Source organism: Euprymna scolopes, chromosome 22 (assembly GCF_053919585.1).
Source record: "Euprymna scolopes isolate OS-2025 chromosome 22, ASM5391958v1, whole genome shotgun sequence".
NCBI lineage: Eukaryota > Metazoa > Mollusca > Cephalopoda > Sepiida > Sepiolidae > Euprymna > Euprymna scolopes.
In genome coordinates, this window is record NC_136503.1 from 3,495,763 (window position 1) to 3,510,096 (window position 14,334).

General features: G+C 35.4%; 1 protein-coding gene across 2 annotated transcripts in view; it reads left to right on the forward strand.

Annotated features, from left to right (window-relative positions):
• The window catches only part of LOC145243849 (sorting nexin-17-like), a 169,557-nt gene that overhangs the window by 129,319 nt on the left and 25,904 nt on the right, over window positions 1-14,334 (forward strand). The window contains exon 15 of one of the 2 annotated variants that reach the window (XM_080106879.1): window positions 4,240-4,275. The exons of the other annotated variant lie outside the window; for it this stretch is intronic. Within the exon in view, the coding sequence (XP_079963005.1) occupies window positions 4,240-4,275 (36 nt within the window). The remainder of the gene's footprint in view (window positions 1-4,239; window positions 4,276-14,334) is intronic. 2 annotated transcript variants of the gene reach the window in all.

A 14,334-nucleotide genomic window follows, 5' to 3' on the forward strand; every position in this document is an offset into this window, starting at 1 on the left:
CCTCACTATAATCTCTGAACGCATATACCATTCACTGGACAAAGCGGGAGAGGGCAGAGCGGTAGCTCTAGATATATCTAAGGCTTTTGACAGGGTATGGCATGAGGGTCTCCTCAGGAAGATTAGATCTTACGGTATCACTGGTAGAATACTTAACATAATTAAATCCTTCTTAGATAAGAGAAAAATCCAGGTTGTCCTCGACGGTCGTACATCTAAACAATATGATATAAATGCGGGAGTGCCCCAGGGATCTATCCTTGGTCCTCTGCTGTTCCTGATATTCATAAATGACCTCCCCGACAAAATTGCCTCTGAGATGGGTATATATGCTGATGACACCACACTCTATAGCAGGCACGACAGGAAAACAAATGAACATATATCTAAAGTAATGGCAGAAACACTAGAGGATGACCTCCAATCAGTAGTGGAATGGGGACAAAAATGGATGGTAACGTTCAATGCCACCAAGACAAAACTAGTTTCATTCAATAATTACAAGAAACCTTCTCTACCACCTATAGCAATGGCCAACGACTCTTTATCTGAGAGTACGTCTTTCAAACTCCTTGGCCTAACGTTCACAGGAAACATGAGTTGGAACAATTACATCGAGGGCATTGCCAGGGCCGCTGCGAGGAAGGTGGGCTCTCTTTACCGTACTAGAAAACTTCTAACACCCCAAAGTATCCTGTACCTCTATAAGGCCACTATTCGCCCATGTATGGAGTATTGCTGTCATATTTGGGCTGGTGCATCTGCTACTAGTCTCTCGCTCCTTGACAGGGTTCAAAAGAGAGTCGCAAATCTGATAGGCCCTAAACTGGCATCTAAACTTCAGTCTCTGTCCCATCGTCGAAACATTGCATCCCTCTGCCTGTTCTACAAGTATTATAATGGTGAATGTTCTGAAGAACTGCAAGCACTTGTGCCCCCAGGATGTGAACACCCTCGACAGACCCGACAAGCTGCAAAATCCCACCCCCACACTGTAGAGATCCCTAGATGTAAAAGATCTTTCTACTCCAGTAGTTTCTTCCCCAGAACTGCTAGACTTTGGAATTCCATTCCAGGTCACTGCTTCCCCAACTGTACTGACATGCATAAGTTCAAGTGCAACGTGAACCAACATCTCGCTGCCCTAATCCCTACATAGTACCCCAGTAGATGTTTTCCCTGATAGTAGCCCCCTACACCAAAGTGGCAATGTGCCTTGTTTGGGGTGAAAATGTAATTAAAAAAAAAAAAAAAAAATATAACTTTTATTGTAATGAAGCAATGATCAACCCTTTTATTTCTATGGTATGATTGACCCTCAGTCAGCACCTTCCAGTCTCTACAAGGGGAGTGTCTGATCAAAGCTTTTTTTGCTAAGGCACGTCATGAAAATCTGACAGTTACAGGAACAGAATCAACAATTTTAATAAGTAAAAAAGAAACCTATCGAAAGGTATTGTGTTTAGAGAAATTGTTAAATACTAAGTTTTCTTGAAATTTAAAATCTAGAAGTTGCAGAAGCAGCATTTGGTTCATCTGTAAGAATTGAGAAAGAAATGGTATGAGCAGTTGTGAATAAGATGAAGAATGGTAAGGCTGGGTGATCTTTGTGTGTTGCTGCAGATAAGGTTGCAAGTGAAACAGATGATCACAGACTTGGTACAATTATGAGAATTGAACCATACATTGTGTCCTCTTATTCAACACTTACACAAGAATTGACCACATGGGAAGAAATGAAAAATGGCTGACTAGCAGACATCAGTCAGCTAAACAACATAAGAAGATGCAGTATGGGTTGGATTTAAGTTGTTTCTTTAAAATGATGTTTAATAGCTGAAAAGAAAAAAATCTGGAGCCAACACTGGGCATAAAACTGTATAATCTATTGATTGATCCCAAATCTGGATTCTAAAACAAATAACAAAAAAAACAAAAAAAAAACTACTTGGAATTATGTGAGAAAAGTTCAATGGCTGAAAAGCTGTAAGACTTTGAGAGAGAATACGGATGGCTGATAGAAGAGTCGAAAGTGGACCTTTGATTTAGTTTTGAATTTAGTCTTGCTTCCCTTATTTTGTCCTTTAGTCCTTGCATTCCATGAGCAATGTTTCTGACAAAGAGGGAATAATTGCTGTTTTCTGGATTGAAATCTATCCACATAACACTTATGGTTCGTTTCTGATCTTGAAGTAGTATTTTTTTCTTTTCTTTTTTACATTCAGTGGCTTTATACCTTGTCTGGAGGTATTTCTAGAAAATAATTTCTTTTTTAAAAAGCTACTCAATGTTGGGTGGACAAAATATGTGAAAATCCAGCTGAGAAATAACATCTTGGACAAACATTAATGAAAATTTTCTGTGAATATGACAGCTACACAATTTTTTTTTATTTTTATTTTTTTTTAATGAAGGATTCATCACTTATTAAGGCCCAGAGGCCACTCGAGGATAAAGGTTAATGAGTGTACAATAGTCAATGGGAAAATGTTGAAGTAATTGTTAGTGGAAATTTGGTAAATTGCTTAATTCTTATAAATAGAAAAGGGTAAGAATGCAAACATAAAAATCTTGTTCCAGCCAATCAGAAGTATAAGAATTAAAAAAAAAAAAAAAAAAAAAAAAAAAAAGCAGTGCTGGTTATATAGTCAACAAACTGACTTTTTAAAAATATATTGTTTTCAGCGAAAACAATATTACGTACTTGTCATGTCGAAAATAGTAATATATCCAAAAATTACAAAAAATTAATCGAGTTAACAACTGCTATCATGTTTTTGATATAAAAAAGTCTATCGCTATAGACAACAAATATTGCAGCCATGACACAAGTAATCTAAAATATTCGTTTCAGAGTTATGTCCCCTGCGTTTAATCCTCTACTCTCTACTTTATAACATCTAAGAAAAATGCGATTTTACCCAATTTTCCGTAAAAATTACTTTTAACTAGAAATAAATTTTCTACTCAAGGATTTTGAATAATTTTGTGATATATTACTATTTTCAGCATGACAATATTGTTTCTGTTCAAAACCACATATTAAAAAAAAATGATTTGTTGACTCTATCTTAACAAGAACCAACACAACATATCGGTTTATTTGTGTTTATCAAATTTAAATAGATACCCCAGCTTCAAAATCTCTCCCAGTTCAGTCAGATGCCCTTATCAAAATGGAAACATGCAATTATTCTCTCCAACAACTCACAGAGGGACAAGAAACTATGACAAACGTATTCCCACACTGGGAACCTACACCAGAAATAACAGTTGGAAATAAGTCGTACACCGTCCACTATGATTATGCAGTTCTTACAGCTACATAGAGAACAGCTATTAAACTTGACATAGTGATATGGGACAAGGAGAAAGAAGCAACCTTAGTAGAAGTTTGTGTTCCCAATGATGCTGAGTTAAACAGATCTGAGAGAAAAAAACGATAACAAAATACCAAGTTCTCATTTATGACAGGAAAAGAAATTGGAATCTTTGGAAGATTTCTATCATTCCAGTTATTATAGAAGTAATCAGACTCTAGTAAAAGAATTTTAAAAGCAAATATACCCAGTGAACCAAGTGAAAGAGAGATACAAACAATTGCATATAAAGGTGTGGTTAGAATCTTAAAAAGATCTCTGTTGGAATGTATGAGTAGCGGGTGAATGTCTCGCATCCAGTAGGATGTTCCATTCCCAGCCAGGACAAAACAATAAGAAAATTGAAAGCAAACAAACCTTGAACCACAATTAAAATTTCACTAAAAATTTCCTAATTAACACATCGTTAATGAAATCAACATGAAATTGTCAACATTCATATTATCTCATCACACAAGGTTATCGAATGTTAAAACGCAAACCTTTATGGCTAGAATGCACGAGTGCAAGCAAACTTTGATTTTCTTTTCAGATTTTATGAGATTTCATTTCTCACCATTGAATTTTGTTTGGATTATTTTTTAAAGCTGTCACGAATAAAACGGAATATGTTGGAATTGTGTGATCCTGCTAGAATTTATATACAAAGAAAACTTTAAACAAATTTTTTTTTGCATTATTCCAGATTTACTGTATTTCAACCTTTTAAGGTAGCCATAATTAAATTTTGTGCAAACTTATAATTTTAATATCTGAATTTTCTATTTTGAAATGTTTTTACTCATCCACGATTTGTTTTAAGCCATGTTTTGTGTTTTTTGTTTTTGAATAAAATAAACGGTTTTTTTTTTCCATGCAGCCGAATGGATTATACGTGTATTCCGAACTTTTAGAAGTATGTTTCAGACTCCTCTCTCTCTCTTTGTTGTAGCTGCATGCTCTTCAGCCGTCTTTCATGGACCTCTCACTCACCCCAAGTTCCGTACAAGGGGAGTGCTGGGAGTCTGCCGTCTGCATGGACTGCTTTACATTCCTGTTGTCAATCTGTTTTTTCTCAATGTCTTTTTGTCTTTTCTCATAATCTGCTACAGAAACTGGGCTTAATACTTTGTTCTCTATGAAAGGAGATGCCTTCCACATGTTATTGTTAGTAATTAAAATGAGGGAACACCACGTCTGATATCAGTGTAGATTATGGAATATGCTAGTTGTGTTAAATTCTCTTTCACTTTAATTTGTGTCCCTTATAAATTAATTTGGAAACATTTTGGTTGGTGTAGACTTCGACCTTCGTCAGGCATGTTGGTTGTTATCTTGGAAAAAGAAAGAAGAAAAGTTACTGGTTCCATAGATGGTTTTGTATTGTTGTTTTTTGTTTTTTGGCTGGGGTTTCGTATGTGTGGAAAAAAAAAATTGGGTTGACAAAGAGGCAACTCTAATAAAGTTTGATAAGGGATTATCTCCTTTGAAATATTTTAGGTAGTGTTGTACAAATTTTTGTTCTTGCTACAATTAGAGGTTCCCATACTTATTTCTATGCTTGGTCTTCCTAGCAATATTTCTCTTTTTAGCATATGTGCCACTTCTTTGAGTTGTCTGACTCTCTAGGTCCTTGATATGACCTTAAACTATATCCGATGGTGAGGCCCCAGCTTGCAGGCTTTGGGGAATGTGGAGCCACCCCTTAATTGCCATTGCTCCCAAGTCCATTCTGATGCAAAGTGGTAGTACCTGTTAGGGTCCCAACAATGGATTAAACAGAGACAGACTTGAAAAAACAAATATATTCTATTAAAATTTTTTTTTTCAAAATCACCGGATTCGGCATTAAATAACCTGAAAAGGATTGATATGCTGTAAAACAAAAACAACCAACAAACCTGACTCTCCATCTTGCATCCCTGTGAATCATTTTGACCTCGTTCCACAAACGGAAGCCTGTTTTTTGTTTTTTTCTTTCCATATGTGATCAGCTAGTCCTGGTATTTTTTTCCTCTTGGCTCTGTTTTCAGACATATGAAACCATGGCCAAAAAACAACTTCAACAATACGAAACCATCTTCAGAGCCAGTAACTTTTCTCCCTTCTTTTCCAAAGTAACAACCAACGTGTCTGAAAAAGGGGGAAGGCTACACTTCCCGAAACATTGCACAAATAACACTCAAGATGAGAACAATAGTCTCGTCAAAACAATATATAAATAAATAATATAATATAATCAGCCTTATAAATATAAATAATCAGCCTTCATCTAAAAAAAGTTCAGAATTGAAATTTGGAAACGTATGCACTTCCATTGCTAGGAGTACAGTAGCAAATGGTGTTCCAGGAATCTTTTTCGATCAATACAAAAGAGTTGATATGTCAACGTACAAACGAAAACAAAAGAATTGTTTACAATATTTGTATCATTTTTGCATCGAATAGCCCAAACTCAAAAGACCTTAGGTTTACTTTTGGCAGCTTCGTGATCTTCCTTTATTTTGTCCTTTAATCCTCTCATTCCATGGGCAATGTTTCTTATAAAGGGGGAAGAATTGCTGTTTTTTTTAGTTTTTTTTTGGCGGAGGAGGGCAGAATTTATTCATCTTACACTTAGCGTTGACTAGTTTTTGACCTTGAAGTATTTTTTAAACATATTTTTTAGCTGCTTACATCAAATGGCTTCATTCCTTGTCTGGAGTGATTTCCAAAAAAATTTTTTTAAATTATAAATTTAGGTCATCCTTTATTATCTGAATTGAGATATGAAAGTTTCCAGACTCTTCATGTCATAATCGTAATATTGTATTAAAAATACGCAGCTAACACGTTTTTGTTTCTATTTATCATCTTCAATCGTGCAATTTTTTTTTTTTAACTGCTTTATTATTTTTATGAATCGCAAAAATTATTGAATCAACTTAATCAGCAAAATCCCACCCCTTCAATGTAAGGATTACTAGATGGCAAAAAAGCAGGTGCTCGTCTGAACTCCAATCTCTGGTCCCCCCTCGCCAATCTTTCACGAAAAACACCCGTCTAGCTGAATCCACTGTGAAAAATTTCCCCCACTCTATATCTGTGCCTAAATCAAAACATGGATTCCATGAACAAAGCTTCTTTCTTAGAACTGCATGCCTGTGGAACTCTGTTCCGTCTGCCTGCTTCCCACCGGAATACAACTTGGATGTCTTCAAGTCCAATGTTAACAAATTCCTAATGAACCGCCCCCTTAAGTAAACACTTCATCAAATCTCCACACTAACGTAATGTACTTGCAATAACCCTTATCCCTGAGTGGCTTCCGGGCCTTGATAAGTGGTGATCAATATGTAAAAAAAAAAAAAAAAAAAAAAAAAAAATCTTACCTGATAGATTGTTCCCTCGAACTGCAAGACTTTAAAATTCTCCCCTGGGTCCCTGCCTCCCTGACAATACTAACAAGCAGAAGTTTAAGTGTAATGTGTACAGACATCTTGCTGCTCAACTCCCTACATAGTGTCCTTGCAAATTTTGTCCCAAATAGTAACCCCTTACATTCATATTGTGCCTTATTTGAGGTGAAAAAGCAGTAAAAACAAAAAAAATATAACAAATCTGTTATGGAATCTGTCAAATATTTTTGACAGGTTTTCATGAAAGCTTTCAATTATTCAATCGCACATTTTTAAACGTTCCAAATATTTCAAGATTTGTCAAAGATTTATCTGAGATGCGGAATAAGCTGATTAATCTTGTTAGTGCTTGCTGGAAAAATAAATCCGCTTTCTTACTCGAATATTCAATTTATTTATTTATTTTTTTCTGTTGTCTGTGTTTTTTACATTGTGTGTGTGTTTTTTTTTTATTTTTCATTTTTGTGTGTTTTTGTTTTGTGCTTTTTGTGTTTTTTGTTATCTTTTGGATTTGTAAGCTTTTGATTAATGTGATTTTTTTTTTTTTTTTTTCATTAATTTTTGTTTTCTTCTTATCTGGATTTTCTTTTCCTTCCTCACCGTGTGTGGTAGGCATGTCTTTTGAAAAGAATTAGTGTGTTTTTAAAAGGAGGAGATGAAATGTGTCACCATATGTTTTTTACTTTTATGACCTTTAGTTTTTTTTTTGCTCGGTCAATTATTCTTTATTTCATTTCTCCTTTTGTTGAGTCTGAATTTCTGAAACCATTTTTTATTTCTTGTAAGTCTTTCAACCATTTTCTATTTCTTGTACGTCTTTCGACCATTTTCTATTTCTTGTACGTCTTTCAATCATTTTCTATTTCTTGTACGTCTTTCGACCATTTTCTATTTCTTGTATGTCTTTCGACCATTTTCTATTTCTTGTACGTGTTTCGACCATTTTCTATTTCTTGTACGTGTTTCGACCATTTTCTATTTCTTGTACGTCTTTCGACCATTTTCTATTTCTTGTACGTCTTTCGACCATTTTCTATTTCTTGTACGTCTTTCGATCATTTTCTATTTCTTGTACGTCTTTCAATCATTTTCTATTTCTTGTACGTCTTTCAACCATTTTCTATTTCTTGTACGTCTTTCGACCATTTTCTATTTCTTGTACGTCTTTCAACCATTTTCTATTTCTTGTACGTCTTTCAATCATTTTCTATTTCTTGTACGTCTTTCGACCATTTTCTATTTCTTGTACGTCTTTCAATCATTTTCTATTTCTTGTACGTCTTTCGACCATTTTCTATTTCTTGTACGTCTTTCAACCATTTTCTATTTCTTGTACGTCTTTCAATCATTTTCTATTTCTTGTACGTCTTTCAACCATTTTCTATTTCTTGTACGTCTTTCAATCATTTTCTATTTCTTGTACGTCTTTCGACCATTTTCTATTTCTTGTACGTCTTTCAATCATTTTCTATTTCTTGTACGTCTTTCGACCATTTTCTATTTCTTGTACGTCTTTCAATCATTTTCTATTTCTTGTACGTCTTTCAACCATTTTCTATTTCTTGTACGTCTTTCGACCATTTTCTATTTCTTGTACGTCTTTCAACCATTTTCTATTTCTTGTACGTCTTTCAATCATTTTCTATTTCTTGTACGTCTTTCGACCATTTTCTATTTCTTGTACGTCTTTCAATCATTTTCTATTTCTTGTACGTCTTTCGACCATTTTCTATTTCTTGTACGTCTTTCAATCATTTTCTATTTCTTGTACGTCTTTCAACCATTTTCTATTTCTTGTACGTCTTTCGACCATTTTCTATTTCTTGTACGTCTTTCAATCATTTTCTATTTCTTGTACGTCTTTCGACCATTTTCTATTTCCTGTAGGTCTTTCGACCATTTTCTATTTCTTGTACGTCTTTCTACCATTTTCTATTTCTTGTACGTCTTTCGACCATTTTCTATTTCTTGTACGTCTTTCAATCATTTTCTATTTCTTGTACGTCTTTCAATCATTTTCTATTTCTTGTACGTCTTTCAACCATTTTCTGTTTCTTGTACGTCTTTCAACCAGTTTCTATTTCCTGTACGTCTTTCAACCATTTTCTATTTCCTGTACGTCTTTCAACCATTTTCTATTTCTTGTACGTCTTTCGACCATTTTCTATTTCTTGTACGTCTTTCGACCATTTTCTATTTCTTGTACGTCTTTCAACCATTTTCTGTTTCTTGTACGTCTTTCAACCAGTTTCTATTTCCTGTACGTCTTTCAACCAGTTTCTATTTCCTGTACGTCTTTCAACCATTTTCTATTTCCTGTACGTCTTTCAATCATTTTCTATTTCTTGTACGTCTTTCGACCATTTTCTATTTCTTGTACGTCTTTCGACCATTTTCTATTTCTTGTACGTCTTTCGACCATTTTCTATTTCTTGTACGTCTTTCGACCATTTTCTATTTCTTGTACGTCTTTCAACCATTTTCTGTTTCTTGTACGTCTTTCAACCAGTTTCTATTTCCTGTACGTCTTTCAACCAGTTTCTATTTCCTGTACGTCTTTCAACCATTTTCTATTTCCTGTACGTCTTTCAATCATTTTCTATTTCTTGTACGTCTTTCGACCATTTTCTATTTCTTGTACGTCTTTCGACCATTTTCTATTTCTTGTATGTCTTTCAACCATTTTCTATTTCTTGTACGTCTTTCGACCATTTTCTATTTCTTGTACGTCTTTCAATCATTTTCTATTTCTTGTACGTCTTTCAATCATTTTCTGTTTCTTGTACGTCTTTCAACCATTTTCTATTTCTTGTACGTCTTTCGACCATTTTCTATTTCTTGTACGTCTTTCTACCATTTTCTATTTCTTGTATGTCTTTCAATCATTTTCTATTTCTTGTACGTCTTTCGACCATTTTCTATTTCTTGTACGTCTTTCAACCAGTTTCTATTTCCTGTACGTCTTTCAATCATTTTCTATTTCCTGTACGTCTTTCAATCATTTTCTATTTCTTGTACGTCTTTCGACCATTTTCTATTTCTTGTACGTCTTTCGACCATTTTCTATTTCTTGTACGTCTTTCGACCATTTTCTATTTCTTGTACGTCTTTCGACCATTTTCTATTTCTTGTATGTCTTTCAACCATTTTCTATTTCTTGTACGTCTTTCGACCATTTTCTATTTCTTGTACGTCTTTCAATCATTTTCTATTTCTTGTACGTCTTTCAACCATTTTCTGTTTCTTGTACGTCTTTCGACCATTTTCTATTTCTTGTACGTCTTTCGACCATTTTCTATTTCTTGTACGTCTTTCGACCATTTTCTATTTCTTGTACGTGTTTCAACCATTTTCTATTTCTTGTACGTCTTTCAATCATTTTCTATTTCTTGTACGTCTTTCAATCATTTTCTATTTCTTGTACGTCTTTCAATCATTTTCTATTTCTTGTACGTCTTTCAATCATTTTCTATTTCTTGTACGTCTTTCGACCATTTTCTATTTCTTGTACGTCTTTCAATCATTTTCTATTTCTTGTACGTCTTTCGACCATTTTCTATTTCTTGTACGTCTTTCAACCATTTTCTATTTCTTGTACGTCTTTCAACCATTTTCTATTTCTTGTACGTCTTTCAATCATTTTCTATTTCTTGTACGTCTTTCAACCATTTTCTATTTCTTGTACGTCTTTCGACCATTTTCTATTTCTTGTACGTCTTTCAATCATTTTCTATTTCTTGTACGTCTTTCGACCATTTTCTATTTCTTGTACGTCTTTCAATCATTTTCTATTTCCTGTACGTCTTTCAATCATTTTCTATTTCTTGTACGTCTTTCGACCATTTTCTATTTCTTGTACGTCTTTCGACCATTTTCTATTTCTTGTACGTCTTTCGACCATTTTCTATTTCTTGTACGTCTTTCAACCGTTTTCTGTTTCTTGTACGTCTTTCAACCATTTTCTATTTCTTGTACGTCTTTCAACCATTTTCTGTTCCTTGTACGTCTTTCGACCATTTTCTGTTTCTTGTAAGTCTTTCAACCATTTTCTATTTCCTGTACGTCTTTCAACCATTTTCTGTTTCTTGTACGTCTTTCGACCATTTTCTATTTCTTGTACGTCTTTCGACCATTTTCTATTTCTTGTACGTCTTTCGACCATTTTCTATTTCTTGTACGTCTTTCGACCATTTTCTGTTTCTTGTACGTCTTTCGACCATTTTCTATTTCTTGTACGTCTTTCAACCATTTTCTATTTCTTGTACGTCTTTCAACCATTTTCTATTTCTTGTACGTCTTTCAACCATTTTCTATTTCTTGTACGTCTTTCAACCATTTTCTATTTCTTGTACGTCTTCTGACCATTTTCTATTTCCTGTACGTCTTTCGACCATTTTCTATTTCCTGTACGTCTTTCGACCATTTTCTATTTCCTGTACGTCTTTCGACCATTTTCTATTTCCTGTACGTCTTTCGATCATTTTCTATTTCTTGTACGTCTTTCGACCATTTTCTATTTCTTGTACGTGTTCTGACCATTTTCTATTTCCTGTACGTCTTTCGACCATTTTCTGTTTCCTGTACGTCTTTCGACCATTTTCTGTTTCCTGTACGTCTTTCGACCATTTTCTGTTTCCTGTACGTCTTTCGGCCATTTTCTATTTCCTGTACGTCTTTCGGCCATTTTCTATTTCCTGTACGTCTTTCGGCCATTTTCTATTTCCTGTATGTCTTTCGGCCATTTTCTGTTTCCTGTACGTCTTTCGACTATTTCCGATTCTCATGATTCAAGCTTAGGGAAGTCTAATTTTCATGGGACTGTTTAGTTAGTAAATTAACATTTTTTAAAACTAGTTAATTTTAGAAAATGGTGTTTTAATGTCTATATTTATTTATTATTTCTTTAATGTCTGTATTTCTGGTGCTGCCAGATCAGGCTTCTATTGGGTTCCCGAGATGAATTGCACCTACATTGATGTTCCTTTTTATTTTTCTATTCTCTTTTGTAAAACAAAAACAACAGCCCCTTCCCCCCTTTCTTTTCTTTCCCTACTGTCGGTGGAGCATTAGGATACACCAACTGCCCCCCTGCAGAGAGTAAAAGTCTCTCAATGGGGTCACCTGTTGACTGTGATGGGAACCCGTAATGCCTAAGGACGGCATCCTGGTGATTGAGCAGATCATGTTCAAGGTCCTATTAGGACATGAGGTGTAACACGCCGGCCCTTACTTGGGTTAAGACAGGCGGTTGGATAGGCCCGATCCAATCAATCGGTTGCTCATACCTAAATCAAGACAAAAACAACAAGAAAATACGCTCACGCTCTCCACATTAGGCAATAAACTGATTTAGTAAGCAATCAACTTGCTGAAGAATGGATAAAACGCGACTGGAAAACTAACATTTTTTCTAGAAATGAGGCCGTTAGAAAGGACGAAGGAAACACAGATGTTTGAGTCCATCAGCCGGAAGAGTATACTTCTCTTGTATCCTTGTTGTGTTGGGGCGAATGCCCCCCCCCCAACACTTCCCAGATAGGGCTCCGAGGCGGGTGGGGAGCAGGAGAAATGAAAAATTCAAAATATTTAAATGACAAATAAAAAGCCTAAAAAAAGAAACCATTGTGAAGTTTCAGACAAATCTAGTTCAGATTCAGAAACAGAATCACAACACCAAAATCTCGTTCAAAATCTACCTTTTTTCATAATTATTGAAGCAACCGAAGGAGAACCGATAACAAAAGTGTCTCCCTTCAAAATAGAGAAAATTTTCTCAAGTATCAAACCAAAAATGGTCAAAAAACTAAATAAAGGCACACTACTAGTGAAAGTAGAAAGCCAAAAACATATCACAGAATCTTTAAATGAAGACTTTTTAACAACCAAGAAGTAAAAATCTATCCTCACAAAACGTTGAATACTAGTAAAGGAGTAATCAGTTCAGAACTATCACTGTGCTTCTTGGAAGAAATTAAAATTAACCTAAAATATCAAAATGTTATCGATGTAAAAAGGATCCAAATTAAAAAATATGGTGAAACCATCAATACAAACTCCTATATTCTAACTTTTAATACCCATCAAATCCCAAGTAACATCAAAATAGGATATGAAAAATAAATATGGAATCATACATACCAAACCCTCTCAGATGCTACAACTGTCAAAGGTACGGACACCATCGAGAAGGTGCACACGCTTTCCAGTATGCATGAGGTGTGGAGAAAACAAGACCCATACAGATTGCCAAAAAGAACCAAAATAATACATTTTGGCAATCTGTATGGGTCTTGTTTTCTCCACAAAAAGGCCATAGTGCAATTTCAAAAGAATTTGACAAATGGAAGAAAGAAAAAGAAATTATTAAAATAAAATATACAAAAAATATAACCTTCCAAGAAGCTTGTAACCTTTTTTTTTTTTTTTTTATTACTTTTTCACCCCAAACAAGGCGCATTGCCACTTTGGTGTAGGGGGCTACTATCAGGGGCAACAACTACTGGGGCGTTATGTTGGGATTTGGACAGCAAGATGTTGGTTCACTTTGCACTTGAACTTCTGCATGTCAGTACAGTTGGGGAAGCAGGAACTTGGAATGGAATTCCAGAGTCGAGCGGTTCCGGGGAAGAAACTACTGGAGTAGAATGATCTTTTGCATCTAGGGATCTCTACTGTGTGGGGGTGGGATTTAGCTGCCTGTCGGGTTTGTCGAGGGTGTCTACGTCGTGGGGGCACAAGTGTCTGCAGTTCATCAGAGCATTCACCTTTAAAATACTTGTAGAACAGGCAAAAGGATGCTACATTTCGTCGATGGGACAGAGGCTGAAGCTTAGATGCCAGTTCAGGGCCTATCAGATTGGCGACTCTCTTTTGAACCTTGTCAAGGAGCGAGAGACTAGTAGCAGATGCACCAGCCCAAATGTGACAACAATACTCCATACATGGGCGAATAGTGGCCTTGTAGAAGTACAGGATACTTTCAGGTGTCAGTAGTTTTCTAGCACGGTAGAGAGAGCCTACCTTTTTCGCAGCGGCCCTGGCAATGTTTTCAATATAATTGTTCCAACTCATGTTTCCTGTGAACGTTAGGCTAAGCAGTTTGAAAGATGTACTCTCAGACAGGGAGTCACTGGCCATTGCTATTGGTGACAGGGAAGGTTTCTTGTAATTATTGAAGGAAACCAGTTTAGTCTTGGCAGCATTGAATGTGACCATCCATTTATGTCCCCATTCCACTACAGATTGGAGGTCATCCTCTAGTGTTTTTGCCATTTCTTTAGATATGTGTTCATTTGTTTTCCTGTCATGCCTTTTATAGAGTGTAGTGTCATCAGCATATATACCCATCTCAGAGGCAGTTTTGTCAGGGAGGTCATTAATAAATATTAGGAACAATAGAGGTCCAAGGATAGACCCCTGAGGCACTCCCGCATTTATATCCCACTGTTTAGACGTACGACCATCGAGGACAACCTGGGTTTTTCTCTTATCTAAGAAGGACCTAATTATGTTAAGTATTCTACCAGTGATACCGTATGATTTAATTTTCCTGAGTAGACCCTTGTGCCATACCCTGT